We start from the raw sequence: 26,168 nt of genomic DNA, 5'->3' as shown, positions 1-26,168 counted from the left end.
GGCGGCAGCTTGTTTAACAAATCACAGGCAAAGCCTGCTCTAGCGGAAGATAAATGAAGCCAGTGGCTGTTAAAGCGATTGGGGGCATCAGGGAGGAGGGTCGGGAGGGAAGGGACGTGAAACAAAAGGCTGGATTTTGAAGGCTGGCTGGCTCCAAGAGTTCCCGTTGTGGCTCAGTGGGTTAAGAACCCAACTAGTATCCATGAGGATGTGGGTTCAATACCTGGCCTCACTCAGTGGGTAAGGACCTGGTGTTGCTGTGACTGTGGTGTAGGCCAGCAGCTGCAGCGCCTATTCAACCCCTAGCCTGGGAACTTCCCATGCCCAGGGAGCAGCCCTAAAAAGGAAAAAAAAAAAAAAAAAAAAAGGCTGGCTGGTTCCAGAGAGGTCCGGCGGCTGGAAGGGTTGGTCCCATGACTGGGTCACCTGGATTGTTCGCTGGCACTTTTCAGGTGGAGAAGCAAACTTCTTCAAGGCAGGAGATGTGCAATTTGGAGCAAGGTACTCATGGAATTAGGCCCTGGTCCTCCCTGGATGTCTGCCTTTCAGAAACAGCTCTGGGTGCTGGTTTCGCAGCTCAGAGAGCAGAGGAAGGGCTGATAACAGCCAGCTTTCTAAGTAACTGCTCTAGGAGGGGCTCATCACCGTGTTCAGCTATAGTCAATTCTCCTGGCCACTTCAGCTTTCTCAGGCAGGTGTTTCAGGGGGACTGGGCTGTCCGGGGACACACCTTAAGGTGCTGGAAGGTGGCTGGGCTTGGCCAGACTCTCACGTGCTAGTGGTCCAAGCCCTTCCTTATCTGCACACTTGGCCTAGTTACCATCCTATTCCATAGGCCCTCCCCTGAGACTGCACAGAAGTAGCACCAATAATTTTAAAAAATGTAGACTTGTCCCTCTTTACCTGGTGCCTATTGTTTTGATGTGTGTTGACCCCAAACACAATATAGCAATAAGGGTTATGAAACCAAAAGGTACCAAAGTGTTTCACTTGAAAGCTGGTGGAGAATAACACACAGCATGGTTTTTACAGTAACATGGTTTAAGGTCCACGATCACCTCCTATTACAGTCATGAACGCTTTGAAATGACTAGTGGGAATGTCTTCTGAAATCCTGATGTCTATTACCTGAACTACTTTACTGATTTTACTGTATCTATAAAAAGGGTCTTTTGGGGTTCCCTGGTGGCCTAGTGGTTTAGGATTTGGCGTTGTCCCTGCTGTGCACGCACTGCCCCCCCCCCACGCCCTCCAAAAAGGGTATTTTATAGAAAGGGCTTCTAAAACTTCCTATGTGAAGTAAAGAAGCTGTGCCTCACAGGACTGACAAACTGGTGACTCATAGAAGCTCCCACACTTCTCTCTGAACAGCAGGGATGCGAACTTGTTACAACACCTCAATCTGTGGCCTGCTTTCACTGAGCAAGCTCATTTTGGCTTTTTTTTTTTTTTTGGTCTTTTTAGGCCCACACCCGTGGCATATGGAGGTTCCCAGGCTAGGGGTCTAATTGGAGCTGCAGCTGCCGGCCTATGCCAGAGCCACAGTCACGCCAGATCTGAGCCACATCTGCGACCTATACCACAGCTCACGGCAACACCGGATCCTTAACCAAGGCCAGGGATTCAACCCGCAACCTCATTGTTCCCAGTCGGATTCGTTAACCACTCCGCCACGATGGGAACTCCACTTTGGCTATTTTTCTCTTTTCCTCTTTAAGTGCACACCCACCCAGGTTCCTGCCACCCAGGAACTTGGGGCAACTACTCCAGCAAGATGAACTAGGCACCCATGAACTGACTCTGAACGAGGCCTGTGCAGGGGTCCCGCAAATGGCCTTCTGCACAGAGACCCCCATCACCCTACTTCTTCCCCATGCCCGAGACCACCCTGCTTACACCATAGATACCCGAGCCCCTCACCTTTGGGGTGGCAGATCTGAGACTTGTTCCCGTCTCCTTGGTCGGTTGTCTCAGGAATAAACCTTCTCGGCTACAAACCTTGGCCATCTTAGGGTCTGGCCTGCTGCATGTCAGGCTGAGGAACCTGTTTAGAAACGGTAACTGAACATCTTAACTCTTTCATTTTTTCCCAAAATACTTAAGTTTGGAGTTCCCATTGTGGTTCAGCGGCAATGAACCCGACTAGTATCCATGAAGACTTGGGTTCGATCCCTGGCCTCGCTCAGTGGGTTAGGGATCCAGCGTTGCCGTGAGCTGTGTGTAGGTCACAGATGTGGCTCACATCCGGTGTAGCTGTGGTTGTGGTGGAGGCCAACAGCTACAGCTTTGATTCAACCCCTGGCCTGGGAACTTCCATATGCCGTGGGGGCAGCCCTAAAAAGACAAACCACAAAAACAAAAATAAAACTTCAGTTTAAAAAATAAAACATTTTCCTTACATAGTTTAGTGTATTCATTAATGCATACATGCACATAATTTATCTCTGTGTTTTTTAAGTTTCACTGAAATACATCTGACTTAATAGCTCTTCCATTTTTAATTCCTCCTAGAAACAACTGTTCACGTGGTGCTTACCTGATATACTTCAGGAACGGCAAATGAAATGAACCTGACCCCCGACCCTGGTGTTGCACTGAGGTGTAAGGCCCTGTCCCAGGCATGTCACTGTCTGTACAACCAGCTGGAAGGGAAGGGCGGGTGCCCCTATTCCCCATGACAAGCCAGAGGCACAGAGGAATGAACCTGTCCCTGGTGTGTGGCTGGTAAAGGGCTGGGCAGAGCGGGGCTGGAAGCCAGGCCATGTGGCTCAGGCAGGGCGTTCGGGTGACAGTGGGCTGCACAGGGTCAGGGTGAGGGCGGTGCCCGCCACTTCCTTCCTGCACTGCTGGGCAGGACACCCCCACCCCCTCACCCCCACCTGGTGTCTTCAGCACAAGTTCACTCAAGTTCATTCTGGCACAAAGGTTCTAGATCTTAAAACTTCTCCAAAGAAGAAGTCTAGTATCATATTAATGCACAACACTCACCAAAGCCTAACAGGGTAAAAGAAGAGAAAATCTTGACATCTTTGAAGGAAATGTCTTTTTAAATAAAGCACATTCTGGTTCAGAAACTAAGAATGAAAATCAAAACCCAAATTTAGGATGATTTTATTTACAAAACAGGAACTTTTGTTTTACAAAAATTACAAAACATGACAAAAATAGAAATGGCTTCTCAGACTCTGGGGAACTACTTCTAAGCAACCAGGGCGTGAAAGCTCAGGCGGTCCGCTTCTGAAGGGTGGGAGGGCGGGCTGCTCAGGCCAGAGTCTGGAGCAGCAGGATCTTCTCGTTGACGCAGAACCTGTGCAGCACCAGCATCAAGTTCTCCCCACAGCGCGACACCTGGCGCTCCATGGCCAGGCGGAAGTCCTCCTTCACGCCCTTGGTGATACCCCGGGTGACCGTGTGGTGCCTGGGCGGTGACAGGGAGACAAATGATGCCATGGTGAGCAGGGCATCAGAGGATCAGGCCAGCAACCCTGGGGCAGGAGTACAGCCTGCCTCACATCTAAGTGTACATGAAAAATTAAAAATAGAGAGGCCCTGACCAAACGCCCCGCTGCCTCTTCCTCCTCAGAAAGACTTAACCCTGGAGGGACATGGTTCCCCCTGGACAAAAGGCCTTTGTAAACATCTAACTGTTCCGGGAGATGCTGCCTGTGGCGCCTGATCCTACAGCGCCGCCGTGCTGCACATACCTCTGTGGCTCAGGCACAGTTTGGTTGCTCTGGGCCCACTGGGTCCAGGCCACACTAGCCACACAACTCAGGTCCCGCCAGGCCAGCTGAGTGTGGAGGAGGCCGTGGTCCCGGGATGGGTACCCGGCACCAGGGTCGCAGGTGTGCCTCTCCCCCGCAGTGCCAGGACGGGACAGCTCCTCCAGTGCCAAGCCCACCAGACTCACGTCTGTTCTTGGACCAGCAGGAGGGGCTGGGGTCCTGGGACAAGAGCCTGGCACAGGTCGGGAGAGGAGCCTCCTGAACCCACGCTGGGGCCCGAGGAGGCCAGCTGGGCACAGGAGGGGGTGGTGACCACACCCTGGAGGGTGAGCTTCAGAGAATGAAATGTCAAAGGAAATCTCAGAACCCTTGGGGACGTCAAGATAAAGGAAGGAAAAGAAAAACCTGGCAAAACTCAATGGCTTCAATTCAAAGGAAAGGAGCTTCACCTCCTAGTTCGGTCACTTGGTGGATTCAGACCAAGGGCAGCCTCCTCCCTTCCCCACCCCTGCTGCCTAACTGGCCTCAGACACAGTCCCAGGGATTTAAAATTTCTACTACTAGAAATTGTACGAGATTTTCAGGTACTGACCAGATAAAACTGTTGAAACCACTCTAAGAGGTTTCTTTTTGTATAAAATGAATACAACAGAAGTTATAAAGCTGCAGTGTGACAGAAGGAAAAAAAAAAAACCACAGGCTTTGTTAGGAAAGATATAACGGGACACCCACAATGCCCGAGGACATCTTAAAGGACTACAAAGGGAAATAGCCCAGACGTGGACCGAACATCATTCTCATCAGGTCCGGCCAGGGAGCTCAGCAGTGAGGACATGGTGCCAGGGAGCCCCATGGGGACAGAGGCAGCCCCTTTGTGCGGCTCTCGGGGGACCTGGGCTGCACGCCAAAATGGGAGCCCCCCTACCCCACCCTCGACTGACCCGAAGACACTGGCGTTTGCCGACCCAAAGCCCAGGGGCCTGGCTGGCTCCCCTTCATCCTAGTGAAAACAGAATACAATGCTGTGTCCTGCTGATCACGGCCCAGTGGCAGTTTCCATATATAAGAGCAGTGCACCTCAAATGTATTTCTATCAGCCTTCAGCACTCTGATAAATTTGGATGAAAAAGAGAACTACTTAGCTTTTGTGGCTTAAGGCCAGGATAAAACAGCTCATCAATGTGGTGTTTCGACTACCAAATGTTTTCAGTTCAGAAACGCAAGGTCTGAAGAAAACAGTTATCTGTGGCCGGAAAATACTGTGCCAACACCCATTTAGACCAGAACCTCAGCACTGGTCACTAACGCGAAAACTCTAAGCATAAAATTTACTTAGAATAAATTTCAGCATCCTTAAATATTTATGACCAAATGCCTTACATCTGATCAAAAGAGAATCACAGCTGAGGGCCTCATCTACGGTGCACTTAATCTGACACAGCTTCACATAACTCACTTGGTTCCAGATCCATAATGATTTTTAAATCGAACACAAAAACACTGGCAACTTATGGAAAAAAAATAAGAAATGTTACAATATTACAACCAGATGGTTTGCCAAGGAATGTAGAACAAATTAAAAAATTAAATAAAGCATGAAAAAGAGCACTGAGGAACAAAGAGCTGAAAACCATGGGCGGTAAAACATGTCGACAAACAGCACACTATGAGCAGGTGTGTCCACTCGGTACCTGTCGGCAGTCTGCATGCTGGGCTGAAGCACAGGTAAGAATTCCTGCTGCAGTAACCCCATGGGAGGGCTAGAAGGCCTTTAAAAAACAGCAAACAGCGGCATTCAAACACCCACACTGACTCAGCCTGCACTTACAAACAACACTCCAGAGAAAAGGCGCGAGACGGGAGCGGTCACACAGAACCGCCCGCCACGGGCCTGGGCACTGCGGGCCCCGGTCACGGCCATGGCTCTCGGCCCCAGGTCCTCGCGCTCAGCCCACTGGGCTCTGGTATAAAAAGCGGCCACCAGGAAGGAGGACAGTGAGATGCGAGGGCCGTGGGGCGACGGCCCTCCACGCGCCACTCCTCTCACGCTTAGGTCCATCCCAGAAAGAAACCCAGCGTCTTTTCAGAACCATCTTTGATGGGATTGAAGACCCCAACTGAAGAGGCCCTTTCAAGAGGACTAGAGAGGCTGGCAGTGTTTTTGATAAAGGTTGAGTTTAACTGTCAAGTATTGAGAAAAGGAACAAGTGGGGAACAAGAGTCCGGCCCCTGGCTTTGCGGAACTCTGTCTCAGCAAAGACGTGCACGTGAGCCGCCAGGGATCACCTTAGACCACAACACCAGCCTCCCGGTTCAGGGCACACATGGGACTCGCTTTCCCGTTTCAGTGGGTCTTAACACTACCAGGCTCCTGTGAGCATCAGTGAACAGACATTTCTCTATTTCAATGTACATGAGAGGATTTCCCCTGTGGCCTAGCTGTTAAAGATCTGCTTTGTCACTGCGGAGGCTTAGATTTGATCCCTGGTCTGGGAATTTCTGCATGCTGCAGGTGGGGACCCCAAAAGCCCACCAAAAAGCAAACACTTGAGAACAACATGTGTAGGTAACAGAGCTCGTCCCTCTTGCCAGTTGGGCCCTGGTGCCCTTGGCACTGGTGTGGTACCTGCAGCCCAGATGCCACAACCGGGACAGACTCATAGCCTCACTGGGGGGATGGGGGTAGGCTGGGCTATCACTGCTCATAGAGTCTCTGCTCTATGGCTGAGGGCTTCTCCAAAAGGTCCACAGTGGCTTCAGAGAATGTGTTTTTGACCCAAAGGGAAAAGAAACATGGCAGTTTTCCTCAAGCTCCCAATCCCATCCCCATGAGCAAGGGCCCTCTGGCTCCCATATCACCTCTCCTGCTGTAGTTTCATGCAGGTAACTGAAATGCAGGTTTCCAATGAGCTCTGAGATGCACAGTCAGCTTGCCAAGTAACAGTCCCCAGATCTGTTTCCAAATGGATGGAATGGAGGGCTTCCTAAGGGGGTCAGTGGTCTTCTACAGGGAGTTAGATGAAATTAAGGGTGATATTGACCAGGGTTGGGGGTGGGGCATGCAATTACGCCACAAAAGACTAGAAGGAGGGCTGGGTCCTTGCTCCACCATAAGCAACCCTCACAGTCACACCATCTGGTGCCTGACAGCCCTGAACCCTCACTCCTCGTCCTCAGGGTTGCTGTGTGGACCCATGTCGCCCTGCAGCCCAACCTGGCTAAAGAAAAGTTCAGTATAACCAAGGCTGAGATGCAACTGCTGATTTTCTGACAATCCCTTCTCACATTTTCAAAGTGGTGTGAGAACTGTTACACTTAGGTTTATCCCTAAGGAAAGGGAGGTGATGCTACGGAGGCTGTCTTTACATTATGGTAATTCGTATGGTGAGCGTTAATGAGGATTAAAGAAAAAAGCTCTTAAAGGTATTTTGTACCCGGCCTCAAAACCTAGAAATCACAACACAAAAAGGGTTTACCTGGGCTCCCATGTCAAAAAACCGTTTTTATTCTCAAACACAGTGAAGAATATTTTGAACCACGCAATTATTTCCCCCGAGTTTTCAATGGAGCAGGAAGATGGGCATCTGTCTGGTCCATGTGCCTCAGCCAGCTCATGTATAAGGGTCTTGCATTTTCACATCAAATGTTTAGAATATTTAATAACAACTGCAAGATGAAGGACAAGCACCTTCCTGACAGGGCACCGTGCTGGCCACGTGCCAACAGAGGCTATGGGAATCCAGAAGGAACCCCTCTCATTTCCTCTCCTGACATTTCTAAGACTCTCCAAAGATGGAAAAAGATGTAGATTTTTGCTTTCAACTGAAAACTCCTTCCTTTCACAAGTGGTGGGGGGGGAGGAGAATGTTTCGGCCTCAGCAACACCTTCTTCTCACTCGGGGTTCGGCCTCTTGCAGTGACACTGATCCTGACTTACAGACATGCTGACCGTGCAGGACGCAGAGGAGGAGGTATGACAGCACACTAGGCATAGCGCTCGCAGCACAGATATATTGTCCAGACTGCAATGAGCACTGAGGGGTAGAAGCAGGGGTCATGAGTTATTTAAAAATCATAAATGGTCACTGACTTCACCCTGGCGTGGGAGGCGTGCGCAGAACAAGCCCCCCTGCTCACTCCTGGCAGGCACCGGTGAGAGCCGGGTGCTTGCTCAGGGCTTCAGCAGACACTGAAGTCCAAGTGCAGTCTGTAAATGAAGCCTGCAGGCTGTCCCAATCCAGCACTTCAATTAAAAGCATAGCTTTTCTTAGTTAAAAGCACTCTACGTCTAATCAGGAGTCAGAGGATCAGGTAGTCAGTTTTGGAAGAGCTATCAGGAATGAAACTTATGCCTCCTGAAAAAAGTATCAAAAGTGACAGAACCAACCCAAATGAAACAATGTTTCATCAGAAATGGAGTCAAGGAAAGTCTTTCAAAGGGGTGCCCAGAATCAAATCTACTCTCAAGAACAGAGAGCAGGTTTGGATTCCTTTCTATGAAAGGCCTGAAAGCTACAGACATTCACAGATACTCCCTTAAGCACACGACCACAGCGCGGAGGAGCACAAGACAGGGCGCTTACTTGATCAGCATGCCTTGATTGGGGAGTAACTCCAGATGAACCTTCCCACCTTCCTGAGTTCTCAAGTAGGCGAATTCCTCCAGCATGTCGATATCTGAGATGGATTCAGGGGAACCACGGGTGAAAGCAAGGGGTCCTGTTCTCTCAGAGGAGGACGTAGACTCGCAGCCTCTGAATCACCTGCCCACAGCCATCCCACCACCAACTGCAGAGCTGGGGCTGGAGCCTGGTTCTGCCTGAGTCCAGACCTAATGATTCCTATCCCCAACAAGCTACCCCAGAGATGGAAACAGGTCTTCATACAGCTGATGATTAAACAGATCCTATATGGTCATAAAGGCTAAATGAAAGGACCAAAAAAAAAAAAAAAAAAGAAAAAGAAAAAAAGTCAGGTAAGTTCCCTGGTGGTCTAGTCTTCTAGTCTTTAGGACTTGGTGCTTTCACTTCTATGGCCTGGGTTCAGTCCCTGGTCTGGGAACTGAGATCCCACATCAAGCCACTGAACACCAAAACAAAACAAAACAAGAGAAAAATGAAGGGGGGGCATATACTCCTCAAAAATACTGCTCTGGGCACCTGGACAGAGCTATGAGATTCCTTGCAATGCAAAAAAATGTAATAAGGGAGCTCCTGCTACGGTGCAATAGGATTGGTGATATCTTGGGAGCACTGGGTTCGATAGTTCGATACTGGGCCCAGAACAGTAGGTTAAGGATCTGGTGTTGCCCCAGCTGCAGCTTAGGTTGCACCTGCAGCTTGGATCTGATCCCTGGCTCAGGAGCTCCATATGCCATGGGTGCAGCCAAAAAAGAAAAAAATAGTTTAGAAAACACACCAAACCTTCGATTCAAAGGTGGTCTTTCCCTAATAAACAGGATGAAATACATCAATGCCAGCATGAAAGCAATTACTGGGCTGGGCGGTGTCTCCAATGGGCACTCAGCGGAACTGTGGCAGTCCCCAGGGGAACAGCCAATGCCCCAGGGCCCCTGCTATGGCCCAGCCAGCTACCCTGGGCCTGTCAGAGCCCACAGGCTCTCACTTCAGGCAGCAGGGGTGCCTTCCTAAGAAGCTGCTGGAGGTGGAAAATGGAATAGGGCTATCAATATTCCTGATGCCTCTCTGAATCTCTTATGACTTTCACAAGCCCAACTAACTGCCCCATCCCATTTTCAATCACCATTCCTTCTCTTTTCCTCCCACATCATGGAAACCAATATATCTTTCCCAAATGAATGGTTCATTCATTTTTGTACCAAGTATTCATCCTAAAAAAAAAAAAAAAGCAAATTTCTTACGCTTTAACAAGAAAAAGGATACTTGTAACATAATTGAAAAAATTCTCATATTGGAAATTTCCTTGTTGGCAAATCTTGTTGACAGCTTTCAAGAACAGGGCCTCTCCCCGTGGCCACTCCTGCTGCAGCAGAACGATGACATGCCCCAGCGCCATGTCGTCCCTGCTGTCTGTGAACGCCCGCAGCTGCAAGACAAGAGTTTGTGCAGGTGGGGGAGAGCAAGTCACAGGGTGATCTACAACACAGCAGACATCACCCCGCTCCCCCAAAAAGCTGCCCAAGGAAGATGCATGACAAAGGTCACTGGAGGCAGAAGGGAAGAGCAGAAAACAAGTTTGCTTTGCAAAAGTCGCTGCTATTGGGGCGGGGGGGGGGGGGGGAGGCACTAACTGGAGAACCGGTTCCCCTGCCCCCCACATGATCATCTGTGGGGGTGGGGGTTCGCAGAGCAGGCCTGAAGCTTTGAAAGTGGGGATAAGGGCAGAGAGGAAGTTGAGTGGTTCTGTACAACAGGGAGAAGGGTCCAGGTGAGGGTGGAGGGCAAGAGGCCACTTGGGTGAGAAGGGTTTGGGGAGAACATGGGGGAGGGTGGGTAGGCAGAAGCCACAGGAAGGAGGCAGAGGGTGAAGTGAGCAAAAAAGGGCTTTTTGTTCTAAACAAGCAGCCAGGCCTAAAACCACTGTCAGTTGTTTCTGTCGCCCCAGGTACTTCTGATGAAGGGTCAGGTTTGGGAATTACTGCCCTCAAGTAGAGACCCAGGACCCTGATCTCCTGCTCAGAAGCTTCCAGGGGACAGTTAAGCCTGTCCACGCCAGGGCTGCACTCCAAACAGCCACGGGCCAGGCTCTCCACGCCGTTGCTCTCCCAGCTCCGAGGGCCTCTGCTCATGCCAGAGCATCATGACGTGCTCATCCTGATGCTGCGTCTTTACGACAAATACACATCCCTCTAGGAGCCCAACAGCACACGGGCTCCCTTCTTCCACAACTAATCTCGTCTACTTGTCTGCTAATTAATTACCATCCATTGAGCACTACTACAGGCAAGGAGGTCTGCCCCACTCTCACCTGTGAACCCCTAAAGACAGGGTCATTTCCTACTCATCTCTGCCTAGAGCGCGGTGGATGTTTAACAAATATTTGTTAACTCTGAGCCTGATGCTCAGCCCTCCTCGCTACTCCAACCTGCGCTTTCAAAGGAAAGCATACTAACATTTGTGCTCAAGGCTCTCAGTTCAGTCATTTCAGCTCATCAGAACAATCTTCTGAATTAAGTTTCTGTCATGCTATCTGAAAGCTTACCTTAAAACAGGCTAACATTAAGTGCAGACAGTAGGGCAGGATAGCCTTGCTGGTACAGGGCAGAAGCTTCAGGTCTGAACCTAAGAGAAGTCCACGGAATGCTTGTTAGCAGCAAAGAAAACAGCTTTGAAAAGCAAAGGTTTAAGGTGCTTTCCTTCAAGGAAAAAAAGATAAGCAACAATCACACAGTCTCAAATACAGTTAAACTACAATCATATTTAGTGAAGGTGAAACTGGTTTTTGAATCATCTCTAGATTTCATTTCTCAATCTCCTTTCCTAATGTTGCTTAAATACTTATTATGAAAATCTGAAATATTTAGAAAATGATAGAGAATATTACAAACACCAGCATGCTCGCCCCTCAGCTTTATGAAATGCTGACATTTGCTCTAGCTTTTAAAGATCTTAATACAAAGCATCACGCGTTCAGTTCACCGCTTGTGAACCTTTTCTGATCCCATTCTCCTCTCCCCCTCCAGAGGTAACTGCTATTCTGAATAAATGTCCATTACTGCTATAAATACCACACACTGGCATATAGAGGTTCCTAGGCTAGGGGTCGAATCGGAGCTGTAGCCGCTGGCCTGTGCCACAGACACAGCAATGCCAGATCCGAGCTGCGTCTGTGACCTACAACACAGCTTATGGCGACGCAGGATCCTTAATCCACTGAGGGAGGCCAGGGATTGAACCTGCATCTTCATGGATATTAGTTGGGCTCATTTCCACTGAGCTACAATGGGAACTCCCACATACTTTTAAAACAGGGATCTGTGTTCATACACATCACAGAGAAATGTTTTGCACATTTTCCGTCTACTACATAAACAGTGTCATAGCAAATGTATCCTTTTGCAGACTGTTTCTGGTACTGAGACAGGTAGCTCCAGTTCACTGGTTTTCAATGTAACTGAGGCTACATAGACCACTACTGATTTATCCACTCTTTTATGGTGAACACTGAGATTTCTATTATTATAAACAATGCTGAAATACATATTCTTATAACACTAATATATAAGAATAACATTAGATACATATAACATTTTTTTCTTGTGCACTTATGGAAAAAACTTTGAGCAGCGGTTGCTTTCCAAACTAAGACCTTAACCCTTTCCTTTATGGTCTCTGCTCTTTATATCCTAAATCCTTCTCTACCCCAAGGGCAAGAAGTAGCAAGAAATAAATACACTTTTTAACATGAGGACCCTGTGTATGCAGAGACGTTGATACAGGTGACCCTTGAACAACCCAGGTTTGAACTGCGTAGGTCCACTTATACATAGGTTTTTCCTCAATATATATACTAGCTGAATTTTTAAAGATCTTTAAATGAACTAAATGTGAAAGAGTTTGTGTTAAAGTATAGAATACAATATGTGGAACCAAAAGAACTCAGGTTTGAGCCCTGATTCTCTTCAAACTGTTTCAGCTTCCTGCTCTGGTGTGGGTCCCCCATCAGTTCCAGTTTTTTGTTTTTTTTTAAGGGCCGAAGCCATGGCATATGGAAGTTCCCAGATTAGGGGATCAAATCAGAGCTACAGCTGCCAGCCTACGCCACAGTCACAGCAACACCGGATCCTTAACCCAATGAGTGAGACTAAGGATCAAGCCTGCATCCTCATGGATCCTAGTCAGGTTCTTAGCCTGCTGAGCCCATCAGTTCCCATTATTGAGGTTGAGAGAACAGTACTACTGGAGCAAGGGGAGGTAGGGGTCTGAACTCCTAAGTTAAGCCCTACGTTGTTCAGAGGTCAACTATTTAAAACAAAAGGTTCATAAAATAAAATCCATCCTTTTTACTGGAGATACACTCACTTATTTTAATAACATTGTTACAGTCTATCATTAAGAAAGAAAATTTCTAGTTGAAATTCATGACCCAGTAGGTGAGGGCCCAAGTTTGGAAATCACTGACTTCTATATGTGGAAGAGGTACATAACCAGTAAAGAGATGTTTGACTTGGTACTGTTAACATGGTCTCCAAAGCAACCACATGAATTTATTTATTTATTTTTAATGATTTTTATTTTTTCCATTATAGTTGGTTTATAGTATCCCATCAATTTCTACTGTACAGCAAACTGACCCAGTCATACATACATACATATATATATATATATATATATATACACACACACACATTCTTTTTCTCACAATATCCTCCATCATGTTCCATCATAAGTGACTAGATACAGTTCCCTGTGCTGTACAGCAGGATCTCATTGCTTATCTGCTACAAATGCAATAGTTTGCATCTATTAACCCCAGACTCCCAGTCCATCCCACTCCCTCCCCCTTCCACTTGGCAAACTGCAAGTGTGTTCTCCAAGTCCATGAGTTTCTTTTCTGTGGAAAGGTTCATTTGTGCCATATATTAAATTCCAGATATAAGTGATATCATGATATTTGTCTTTTTCTGAATTACTTCATTTAGGATGAGAGTCTCGTTCCATCAATGCTGCAAATGGCATTATTTTTTGTTCTTTTTAATGGCTGAGTAGTATTCCATTGTGTATATGTACCACATCTTCTTTTTCTTTTGTCCTTTTATCTTTTTGGGGTCACACATGGCATATGAAGGTTCCCAGGCTAGGGGTAGAATTGGAGCTGTAGCCTCTGGTCTATACCACAGCCACAGCCAAAGCCAGATCCAAGCTGCATCTGCAACCTACACCACAGCTCACAGATCCTTAACCCACCGAGCAAGCCCAGGGATCAAACCCACAACCTCATGGTTCCTACTCAGATGTTTCCACTGCACCATGACCATGATGGGAATTCCTGAACCACACCTTTTTAATCCATTCATCTGTCGATGGACACTTAGGTTATTTCCATGTCTTGGCTATTGTGAACAGGACTGCAACGAACATACGGTACATGTATCTTTTTCAAGGAAATTTCTGTCTGGATATATGCCCCAAGAGTGGGATTGCTGGGTCATGTGGTAATTCTATATTTACTTTTCTGAGGTGCCTCCATACTGTTTTCCACAGTGGTTGTATCAGTTTGCATTCCCACCAACAGTGCAGGAGGGTTCCCTTTTCTCTACACCCTCTCCAGCATTTGCTATTTGTGGACTTGTTAATGATGGCCATTCTGACTGGTGTGAGGTGGTACCTCATAGTTTTGATTTGCATTTCTTTAATAATTAGTGACGAACATTTTTTCATGTGCCTATTGGCCATCTCTTTATCTTCTTTGGAAAAATGTCTATTCAGGTCTTTTGTCCATTTTTCAATTGGATCGTTGGGGTTTTTTTTGCTGTTGAGTTGTATAAATTGTTTGCATATTTTAGAGATTAAGCCTTTGTCAGTTGCATCCTTTGAAACTATTTTCTCCCAATCTGTAGGTTGTCTTTTTGGTTTTTTTTTTTTTTTTTTCTAGTTTCCTTTGCTGTGCAAAAGCTTGTCAGCTTGATTAGGTCCCAATGGTTTACTTTTATTTTATTTCTGTTGCCTTGGGAGTCTGACCTAAGAAAACATTTGTACAATTGATGTCAGAGAATGTTTTATCTATGTGGTGTCTTAAGTCTTTAAGCCATTTTAAGTTTATTTTTGTGCATGGTGTGAGGGTATATATGTTCCAGTTTCAGCAATTTACATGCAGCTGTCCAGTTTTCCCAGCACCACCTGTTGAAAAGACTGTCTTTCCCCCATGCCTCCTTTGTCGAAGATTAATTGACCATAGATGTCTGGGTTTATTTCTGGATTCTCTGTTCTGTTCCATTGGTCTGTATGTCTGTTTGGTACCAGTACCACACTGTCTTGATTACTGTGCAACCACATGAATTTATACACCATCCAGAAGCACGTAGGAACATGCGTCTTCACATCCTGACAGTCCACATGGCCACCCCTTACTCTCTGCATCCTGATGTGAAATGGTAGCTGTTGTTTTAATCTGAATTTCTTGCATTACCAATCGGTGGAGAATCTCTCCAAATAGTTTCTGGCCATTTGGGATTTCTGCTTCTGGGACTCTGTTGTTCACATTTTTGCTTATTTTTCTGTTGGGGGTTGGGGACCTTGATTATTTTTTACTGGTTTTAAGGAGCTGTTTCAAAATTCTAGATACTAAGGGGTTTTTTTGTTTGTTTTTTGTTTTTTGTCCTTTTTTAGGGCCACACCCACGGCATAAAGAGGTTCCCAGGCTAGGGGTCTAATCAGAGCTGTTGCTGCTGGCCTTATGCCATAGCCACAGCAATGCCAGATCCGAGCCACATCTGCGACCTACACCACTACTCACAGCAATGCCAGATCCTTAACCCACTGAGCGAGGCCAGGGATGGAACTGGCAACCTTATGGTTCCTAGCCAGATTCGTTTCTGCTGCACCACGATGGGAACTCCTAGATACTAAGTTTTTGTTGGGTATATATGTGCCTAACAATTTTCTTGTAGTCTATGGCTTCTCTTTTTGCTTTGATCATAATATCTTTCGTTAAAATGTTTATTTTGACATGATCAAATTCACTAATCTTTTTTTTTCAATGTTTAAAGTTTTATTGCAGTATAGTTAATTTATAATGTGATAACTTCTGTTGTACAACAAAGTGATTCAGTTATACATGGACACACATCCATTCTCTTTCAGATTCTTTTCCCACACAGACCATCACAGAACACTGGACAGAGTTCCCTGTGGTACACAGCAGGTCCCCATTGGCCAGTCATTCCACGTACCTCAGTGAAAGTATCTTTTATGTTATATGCTCTTTGTAGCCTAAATCCTTCTCTAACTAGAAGGCACACAGATTTCCTTCTGTACTGTCTTCTAAAGTTTTTTTTTTTTTTTTTCCCTTTTTAGGCTGCTCCGCGGCATATAGAGTTCCCAGGCCAGGGATCAGATCTGAGCCACAGTTGTGACCTATGCTGCAGCTGTGGCAATGCTGAATCCTTAACTCACTGTGCTGGGCTGGGGATCAAGCCTGATCCCAGCACTCCAGAGACATCGCCAAATTCATTGCCATCGCTGTTCCAACAATGGGAACTCCCGTCTTTTAAAAGTTTAAGTTTTCATTTTAATATTTAAATCTTAAAATTTAAAGGATTTTTGCATAGCATGAAGGAGATATCTTTTTCATTACTGTAACAGTAGCACTTCAAGGATAAATTCACTCTTCCCTCATTGAATTAGCTGTGTTATTATCAATTTCTTTTTCTATCTGTTAATATTTGCCTTATATAGTGTACTGATCCTGTGTTGGGTGCATATATATTTACAATCGTTTTATCTTCCTCTTGGATTGATCCCTTGACCATTATATTGTGTTTCTCTTTCTCTTTTGTAATGCGATAGGAGTAATGACACTCTAGCTTTCCTCTGATCTCCATTTGCAAGGGATCTTCTTCCATCCCCTCATTTTCAGTTTGTATGTATCCCTAGAACTGATGTGGGTCTCTTGTAAAAAGCATCTATATGGGTCTTGATTTTTGTATCCATCTGGCCAGTCTGTCTTTTGGTTGGAGCATTTATTCTTTACATTTAATATAACTATTGATATGTGTGTATGTTCTTATTGCCATTTTGTTAGTTGTTATAGATTTGTTTTTGTAAGTCTTTTTTCTTCTCTTCCTCTTTTGTTCTCCTCTTGTGATAACTATTTTAGTGTTGTGTTTGGATTGCTTTTCCTCTTTATGTGCATATCTATTCTAGATTTTTGATTTGTGGTTACCATGAGGTATTGATGTAGCAGTCTATATATATGTGAGATTGTTTTAAGTTGCTGGTCACTTAATTTCAAATGCATCTCCAATATCCTACATTTGTACCCTCCTCCTCTCACAATTACTGGTTTTGATATTGTATTTGTGCGTGGATGATTTCCTACCTTTACCATATGTTTGCCTTTCCTGGTGAGCTTTCCCATTCTCAATTTTCATGTTCCTGGTTGTGGCCTTTTCTTTTCCACCTAAAGAAGTTCCTTTAGCACGTGTTGTTGTAAAGCTGGTTCCATGGTGTTGAATTCATTTAGCTTTTGCTTGTCTAGAAAGCTTTGGATTTCTCCATTGAATCTGAACAAGAGCCTTGCTGGGTATTCTTGATTGTGGGATTGTCCTTTTCACCACTTGAAATATATCATGCCACTCCTTTCTGGCCTGTGAGTTCCTGCTGAAAAAATCAGTGGATAACTTACGGGGTTTCCTTTTTATGTTACTTGTTGCCTTTTTTTTTTTTTTGTCTTTTTGCCATTTCTTGGGCCGCTCCCAAGGAGCACATGGAGGTTCCCAGGCTAGGGTTCAAATCAGAGCTGTAGCCACCGGCCTACGCCAGAGCCACAGCAACATGGGATCTGAGCCACGTCTGCAACCTACACCACAGCTCATGACAACGCTGGATCCTTAAACCACTGAGCAAGGCCAGGGATCGAACCTGCAACCTCATGGCTCCTAGTTGGATTCGTTAACCACCGAGCCACGACAGGAACTCCAACTTGTTGCTTTTAATATTTTCCTCTTTGTCTTCAAATTTTGTCAGTTTGATTATGAGTCTTGGTGTGTTCCTCCTTGGGTTAATCCTGCCTGGGACTTGGTGCTTCCTAGACTTGGGTGGCCATTTCCTCTCCCAGATTAGGGAAGTTTGGACTCTTTTCTCTTCAAATATTTTCTCAGGCCCTTTCTCTCTCACTTCTCCTTGTGGGACCCCTACAGTGCAAATGCTGGTGTATTTACTACTTGTCCCAGAGGTCTCTTAGACTGTCCTCATTTCTTTTCATCCTTGCTCTATTCTGTTCTGCAGCAGTGTTTTCCACTAGCCTGTCTTCCAGCTCACTTATCGCTTCTTCTGCCTCATTTATTCTGCTATTGATTCATTCCTATTTTTCATTTCAGTTATTGTTCACCTCTGTTTTGTTTGTTCTTAAAATCTTTTTGCTCTTTGTTAAACATTTCTTACATCTTCTCAGTCTGTGCCTGCACTCTCTTCTCAAGATCTTGGATCATATTTACTACATTATTAAATTCTTTTTCAGGAAGATTGTGGGTCTGCACATCACTTAGTTGTTCCTTTACGGCTTTATCTTGTTCCTTTGTCTGGAACATACTCCTCAGTCATCCCATATTGTCTAACTCTCTGTGTTTGTGGTCTCCGTTCTGCAGGCTGCAGGACTCTAGTTCTTCTGGCAAATACCTGGTGGGTGAGGTTGGTCCAGGGGCTTGTGCAGGCTTCCTGGTCGGGGGACTGGTATCTTCCCACTGGTGGATGGAAATGGGCCTCTGGTGGGCAGGACCCCATCAAGGACTGTGTCTAGAGGTGGTGTGGGCTCAGGATGACTTTAGACAGCCTCTCTGCTGATGGGTGGGGCTCTGTTGTTTGTCTTGCTTGAGGTGTCCCAGCACTGCAGCCTGTGGGGTATTGGGTGGGGCTGGGTCTTGTTGCCGATGACCCAAGTAGGATATGTGCCTCCTGTGCAGTTCATGTAGCTGAATACTCTCCAAAATCTCCACCACCAGTGTCCACGTTCCCAGGGAGAGCCAGAGCCATACCATGCCTCCCCAGGAGACCCTCTAAGACAAAAAGATAGGTCTGGCCCAGGCTCCTATGGAGTCATTGCTTTGCCCCAGGACCCAGAGCATGTGAAACCTTGTATATGGAGTCTCCGAATCCCCTAGTCCTGTAAGGCTTCTGCAATCAACCACTGCTGACTTCAAAGCAAATGCTCTGGGGGTTCCTCCTCCTAATGCCAGACCCCCAGGTTGGGGACCTGACATGAGATGAGACTCAGAGCCCTCACTGCTGTGAGAGAACTTCTGTGATAATAATTATTCTCCGGTTTGTGGGTAGGGGATTTGATTACATTGTGAGTGTGTCCCCTCCTACCATTTTGTTGTGGCCTCGTCTTTTTTTTTTTTTTTTTGCTATTTCTTTGGGCTGCTCCCGTGGCATATGGAGGTTCCCAGGCTAGGGGTCAAATCGGAGCTGTAGCCACTGGCCTACGCCAGAGCCACAGCAACGCAGGATCCGAGCCACGTCTGCAACCTACACCACAGCTCACGGCAACGCCAGATCCTTAACCCACTGAGCAAGGGCAGGGACTGAACCCACAACCTCATGGTTCCTAGTTGGATTCGTTAACCACTGCGCCACGACGGGAACTCCTGTTGTGGCCTCTTTATATCCTTGGCAGTAGAATACTTTTTCTGGCAGGTTTCAGTCTTTTTTACTGATGGCTGTTCAGTGGTTAGTTGCGTATTTTGTGTGCTTGAGAGAGGAGGTGAGCCCAAGGTCCTTTTAGTCCACCATCTTTCTCCCTCCCCCCTCATTGAATTGTAATGCCACTCAGTTCTTGGTTCTTTATTCCATTCCACGGGTCAATCTCCACACCAAAACTACACTTTAAAATAAGACGATGTCAGCTAGGTCAAGTCTTACCCTCTTGATCTGTTTCTGTTCCACAGAGAGTAATTTTTGAAAGGACCTGGTCTCTTTTTTTTTTCCCCCAAACTTTTGTTATGGACCATTTTAAACATATAAAAAGTAAAGAGAACAGTACAATGAAATCCCATATACTTCAAAGAGCTTCAACAGTTACCAAAACTGTCATGCTTTAGTCATCTAGAATCCTTTTAGTGTCCTAAAAACCTACCACAGTCACAGAGATTATTTATTTTCTGCTGAAAAATGTTACCATTTAGTTTTTCCATTTAGCCTTTGCTCCAGCTCATGTTAATTTCTGTGAATATGAAGCAGGGGTTGAGGATTTTTTTCTTACTACATGAAAATCCCTTTGTTCCAACACCATTTGCTGAAAAAGCTTTCATTTCTCCACTGAATTACTTTGGTGTCTTGGTTGAAAATCATTTGACCACACATGTGTCAGTCTTGTGCCAATACTGTTTTGGATAACTGTAGCTTTATATTAAGTCCTATCAGGTAGGGGAACTTGTCCAATTTCATTCATCTTTTCCAAAATTGTTTTAGCTGGTCTATACTATGTCTCTATATAAATTTTAGAATCCTCTTGTCAATTTCTACCAAAAAAAAGTCTGCTGGGATTTTGATTGGGATTGCACTGAATCTATAAAAACATCTGGGGAGAATTGGTACCCTAACAATGTTGAGTCTTTTGACCTACAAACATGATTTTGCACGTCTTTCATTAAATTTATCTCCAAGTACTTTTTTTTCTTTTTTCTTTATTTATTTTGCCTTTTTAGGGCTGCACCATGGCATACGGAGGTTCCCAGGCTAGGGGTCAAATCAGAGCTACAGCTGCTGGCCTATACCACAGCCACAGCAACACCAGATCCAAGCCACGTCTGTGACCTATACCACAGCTCACGACAACGTCAGATCCTTAACCCACTGAGCAAGGCCACGGATCAAACCCACAGCCTCATGGTTCCTAGTCGGATTCATTTCTGCTGCACCACAACGGGAACTCCTATCTCCAAGTATGTTATGGGTTTTTTTTTTTTTTTTTGGTCTTTTTAGCTATTTCTTGGGCCGCTCCCGCAGCATATGGAGGTTCCCAGGCTAGGGGTCAGATCGGAGCTGTAGCCACCGGCCTACGCCAGAGCCACAGCAATGCGGGATCCGAGCCGCGTCTGCAACCTACACCACAGCTCACGGCAATGCTGGATCGTTAACCCACTGAGCAAGGGCAGGGACCGAACCCGCAACCTCATGGTTCCTAGTCGGATTCGTTAACCACTGCGCCACGACGGGAACTCCCTGTTATGGGTTTTGATGTTATTCTATTTGGAGATTCCTTAGGCTTTTCTATATAGACAAATATGCAGCTGTGAATGACAGTTATTTTTCAGTCTTTTTTTTTTTGGCTCACTTACATGTTGGTTAGAGAATCTCCAGAATGTTGAATTAAGGTTCTGAGAATGGACAGCCTTGTACTGTCCCTGGTCTTTGAGAAAGCAATTCATAGTTAAGAATGATGCTGAGGAAGCTTTCGCCTATTTCTAGTTTGCTAAGATTATTTTCATGAATGATAAATGCAGATATAATTGGAACTTAGGTTCCATAAGGCGGAACTTAGAATTCTGTCTGCATCTATTAAGAAAATCTTATGATTTTTCTCCTTTAATCTGCTAATGTGGTGAATTGCAGTGATCGATTTTCCTATGTTAAACCACTTTTGCATACCCAGTATACTTGGTAATATGTATTATCCTTCTTTCACACTGTTGTACCTGCTAGTATTTTGTTAAGAATTCTGGCATCTATGTTCATGATAGATACTGGCCTTTAATGTTTTTCTCTTGTAATGAATGCTCTTGTTTGGTTTTGCTATCAGGGTTATGTTGGTCTTAAAACTGAATTCGTAAGTGTTCCCTCTTTCTCTATTTTCTCAAAAAGAGTATATAGGATTGGAATTATTTCTTCCTAAATGCTTGATAGGATTCACCAGTGAAGCCATCTGAACCTGGAGTTGTCTATGTGGGAAAGTTTCTGATAACAAATTTAATTTCTTTGATATAGTAAAAATTCAGATTTTCTATTTCATTCTGTGTCATTTTTAATAAGTTGTGTTTTTCAAGGAACTCTTCCATTGCATTGAAATTGCTGAATTTATTGGCGTAAAGTTACTCATAGCTTTTTCTATTCCTGTCCTGATTTCAGCAGGATCTGGAATGATGTTCTCTCTTCCATTCCTGATATTGGTAATTTGCATTCACTTTCTTTCTGACCAGTCTTGTTAGGGGTTCATCAACTTCATTAGTTTTTTTTTTTTTTTTTTTTCAAAAGCCAACTTTTGCCTCTATTAATGTTCTATGTTTTGTTTTCTAGTTTATTAATTTCTGCTCTTGCCTTTATTATTCCCTGTTTTCTATTTGCTTGGATTTAGCAGCTTATCTTTCTCTAACTTTTAAGGTGGAACTTAGATCAGTGACAGTGGGTCTTTCTTATAAAGCATGTTAACTCAGTTGATACAGTTTTTCAAACATAAGCAACTGGAGGTAAGCACAAAACAGCCCAAGAGGGGTATATTAAGAGATCCTCCTCAACTAATCATTACAGGTTTTCCTTGGACTGGTAAAGATAGGAAAAGGAATTCACTGACATTCAGAGAATAATCTCAGGAAGTGAGGAGAACTTTTGGAAGAAAGACAGATTTACAGCTGCTTGTGAAATCAAAGCCAAGAAATGGCTTGGTGGGCAATTCACTTCTTATACAATTTATTAAGCTCTGCAGATCACACCATATTATCTTGTCAGGAATTGTAAAAAACTCCCCAGCCTTGGGTCCTAAAGCTATTTCTACAGAATAAAAATTAAGAGTATCACTGTACCTTTTCTGAACTTGGGCTTTATCTTTGATGGTTCCTCCTGTGATTTGCCTCCGTCCTGGATGGGGAGGACCATGTAGCACATCAAATCAAGGACCTTCTCACATGTCATCTAGAGAAGACACGACCAAAAGGAAGTAGCTGGAACTTTCTTACTGAGACCGAATCTGTGTTTGCAGCACACAGCAGGGCAATATGCACATAGGTCTGCAGCACTGCCCCACAGCTCCCTGAGGTCATTACTGTTTGCTTGGCAGTGAATGGAGAAAAATAACCAAGATTAAATCTATATATTCGACCTTTCAGGGAACAGGAACTCATTCTTTGCTGTTAAAAAAAACAAAAAAGACCAAAACTTCAAAATAGGACATATGGTAGAGGACTAAATATTATTTTCAGAGCAAAATTAAAATGAAATAGCAATACTCACAGGCCAAGCTAGCAGGAAAAGTTTCAGGCAGGAAGATTATTCTGATTAAAGCCTTAAAGGGGGGAAGGATTGGGAGCACAGAAAAGAGAAAAAAGGGTTTTCAAAGAAGGAGAGAAAGATGTGGGGGGCAGGGGGCGGGGCTTGTGTATTGGATTTGATGATTTACTTGAGGGGACAGAAGGTGTGGTTTAGGAAAGAGAGATAAAATGGGACAGATGACACCACAGTGAGCTGGCTGGTCTCCATCCAGAGAGGAAGGCCTGGCATCAGTCAGTCCACCAGTCACGTTCCAGCAGTAACAGAAGCTGCTGACACAGCCTTTTCCTTGTGCCAGGCAAACCCCTCTTATTATCTCCATTTTACAGGTGAGGAAGCAGACTCTTAAATCCATGCTTCCCAACCTTTTCCATATCTTTTCCCACCCAGAAAATACTATTTGTATGTTTGCTGAGAGGTGGCAGCAATGACCTGGGGCTCTAGCTGCCTAGCTGCCTGGGGCCAGAGCTCACTGCCCCGAGGCCAGTGGGGAGTGGGGGTGGTGGTGGTGGTGGTGTTATCTTGGCACATTCAGAACCAGCTATGGCCAGAGTCCTAAGGCTCTGGCTTCCAGAGATAGGCAGCTGAGTAGTTAAGAACTTGAACCCTGGAGTTAGGTCACAGAGCTCTAAGTGGTGGGGCCAGGGGTTAACTCAGAGTCATGCTGCCATCCCACCTCCAGCCAATTGTCTCTGCAAATCCTTCCTTGAGGACATGGGCCCTGGTGAAACCACCCTTCCCTAAATGCCTGCTGTGTACAGGTCTGAGACATACCATGAATATTGGATCTTTAACTGTTTTGTATAGATACTGACACTTTTCTCTCCACTCAAATTAGACATATGTGAATACAGGGGATCCACCTTCACCACACCCTGCTCATGCTCCCAGCCCAGCACACAGTTCAACTCGGGGCACCCAGAGAGCTAATATTCGATTATGTGGAATGATGACTGCAAGGTTTTAGAGCAATGACCATAACTTACAGGGTTGGGGAAAAGGTTACAGGCAACAAACTCAGTTAAAAACCAGAGGTTAGGGTGGTGGCAGTGGGAGTAAAAGGTGGTGCCATCCTGGAAGAGTCCAAAGGATCAGCTCGAGTAAGAGTCACCTATGACATGACCATCTGTATCTAAGGGCCAGAGACCTAAGGACATGAGTGGACATGCGGAGTCTGAGCTGGAGACGAGCTGTCAGAGAGGCAGGAATCAGGTAAGCTAGCAACCAAAGATGCAGGCCTAACAGTGACTGGGGAGGTGGGAAGCGAAGCCTCAGAGACAATGAGTGTCGCTTCATCAAAGCTACCAGTGTGGGAACCTCCATATGCCATTGGTGCAGCCCTAGAAAGGACAAGAGAAAAAACAAAAAAACAAAAAAGCTACCAGTGTACTTCATGTTCCTATCACCATGTAGAGCAGCAATGCCGTGCAGCTAATTCTATATGATAAACGTGGATCTGTGGGGCTAAGTATGTGCTTGCTTAAGTTCTCAGAAGGAATTTACTGAAACTTAGAATTGCATACTTGGTGACAACATAAACGACAGTAGAAAAGCATTTCAATTTCAAGTGCGTACACCTTATGTACTTGCTGTTTCTTTCTAAAAGCTATCATGGCAAATTATAAATCGTATTTCAAAGTTCAAGTTAAAAACTTAATTTAGGCTTTTCTCATTTGTTTTTTTTTTTTCCGGAAGTTCCTGGGCTAGTGGTTCAACTTGAGCTGCAGTTGCCAGCCTACACGACAGCTCACAGCAACGCCAGATCCTTAACCCACTGAGCAAGGCCAGGGATCAAACCCGCATCCTCATGGTTACTAGCTGGATTCGTTACTGCCGAGCCACAATGGGAACTCCCTAATTTACGGTTTTCAATCACAAAGTAATCAACTTGACATATAGAGAAATGAGAAGTCAAGAGTCTATGTGTTGCGGCCTTGAATTTATGCAAAACCGTGTTTTTGACAGGAGTGACTGACAAAGACTGTGTCAATCACTCTTGTCAAACACAGACATTTACTTCGTACGGAAACTGTGGGCCAGGAGGGGCTCACAGCACCGAGGGGACAGGCCCGTTTACAGAGCTGCTCCTGCAACACCCCTGGGAGTGTCATCTCCACATAAAGAGAGAATGTGAGGTTCAGATAAGCTAACTTGAATCTCCATCTCCCACTTGTACCACAGGACTGGCTCCACTCTAAAGGGATTCCAGGCAAGAAAGTAAAAGTCATCTTCTCACAAATAGAATAATGAGTAGGATTCAGGGAAGCCACAGTAAAGAGGAAATTAAATAAAACAAAATCATCACCAGCAGATCAGGTAATAAAATCTAGGTAGAAAAATCAAAGCTTCAAGTAAACATCCACTAGGTTAAAAAGCTACTACGAGAAAAAGAAAGCAAGCCCCCCCACCCCCCACCCCTGGGTGTGGCCGAGTATGCTGTGGGTACCCAGTACTCACTCTGTACTCCCCCAAAGCAAAGTGGCAGGTGGCCAGCTGGATGAGTGCCCTCTGATGCTCCAAGGTCCCCTGTCCTGAGATCGGTGGCTGAGGAAGTGATCCCTGGAGAGCTGCCAAGTGGTGCAGGCTGGCTATGGCCTTTTTATATTGACCCTTAGAGTCACAGCAGCAAGGAGGGAAAAACACTGCCATTAAAAAAAATCTCCAGGGCTAATTAAGCAACTAGCAAGCAACCACAAATTAGGTACCTCTGCTTAATTATGTGAGGGGGGGAAAAGGAAAAGGAGCAACAAAATCAAACCAACTTAAAGCCAGATGGAGGGTCTGTATGGAGGTATTTCCTAAATACAAAGACTTTTCTTTCTGGTCTTCTTTCCTGAGACTAAATAAGTTCTTGATAAAGAAGATTTTGGATATACCATTTCTTTTCTTTTTTTCCCTCTCTTGGCTGCAACCGTGGCATATGGAAGTTCCTGCACCACGGACTGAATCTGAGCTGGCAGCTTCCACCTATGCCACAGTGTGGCAATGCCAGATCCTTAACCCACTGCATCGGGCCAGGGATTGAACCCAAGCCTCAGTAGCGACCAGAGGCTCTGCAGAGACAATGTCAGGTCCTTAACCCATGGTGCCACAGTGGGAACTCTGGATATAACCTTTCTTTATAAATCTTTTGCCAATGAAACCACTTCTCTTTTACGAAGGCTGGAAGAAGCAACATGCCCATTTCAACAACAAAGCCTCTCTCATTACTAAATCCTCTCTCCCTTCCAGGCATAAGCAGCTTGAGGATAGCAGGGCAAGGCAGAAGGAGTCCACCAGAGCAGTAAGGAGGGGGGAAATGTGTTCATCTTTCATTTATTTATTTATTTATATATTTGTCTTTTTATGGCCACACCTGTGGCATATGGAAGTTCCCAGGCTAGGGGTTGAATCAGAGCTACAGCTGCTGGCCTACGCCACAGCCATAGCAACTTGGGACCTGAGCCATGTCTGCGACCTACACGACAGCTCACGGCAATGCTGGATCTTTAACCCACTGAGTGAGGCCAGGGATTGAACCCATGTCATGGGTACTAGTCACGTT

The 26,168-nt window shown here is 45.4% G+C and overlaps 1 protein-coding gene across 4 annotated transcripts in view; it reads right to left on the bottom strand.

The window, feature by feature from the left end:
- Window positions 1-3,094: 3,094 nt before the first annotated feature.
- INTS10 (integrator complex subunit 10) overlaps window positions 3,095-26,168 on the bottom strand; it is a 44,765-nt gene continuing 21,691 nt past the window's right edge. For 2 of the 4 annotated variants that reach the window (XM_047771747.1, XM_047771748.1), the window contains exons 12-18: window positions 25,082-25,234; window positions 22,162-22,270; window positions 10,908-10,987; window positions 9,629-9,791; window positions 8,309-8,402; window positions 5,417-5,494; window positions 3,095-3,418 (exon numbers count right to left, since the gene is read on the bottom strand). In XM_047771747.1, the coding sequence (XP_047627703.1) occupies window positions 3,262-3,418; window positions 5,417-5,494; window positions 8,309-8,402; window positions 9,629-9,791; window positions 10,908-10,987; window positions 22,162-22,270; window positions 25,082-25,234 (834 nt within the window). In that variant the 3' untranslated portion in view covers window positions 3,095-3,261. The remainder of the gene's footprint in view (window positions 3,419-5,416; window positions 5,495-8,308; window positions 8,403-9,628; window positions 9,792-10,907; window positions 10,988-22,161; window positions 22,271-25,081; window positions 25,235-26,168) is intronic. The other 2 variants (XM_047771749.1, XM_047771750.1) reach the window with 1 other exon arrangement.

This window comes from Phacochoerus africanus, chromosome 3 (assembly GCF_016906955.1).
Source record: "Phacochoerus africanus isolate WHEZ1 chromosome 3, ROS_Pafr_v1, whole genome shotgun sequence".
NCBI lineage: Eukaryota > Metazoa > Chordata > Mammalia > Artiodactyla > Suidae > Phacochoerus > Phacochoerus africanus.
This window is presented reverse-complemented; position numbering and strand designations above follow the sequence as displayed.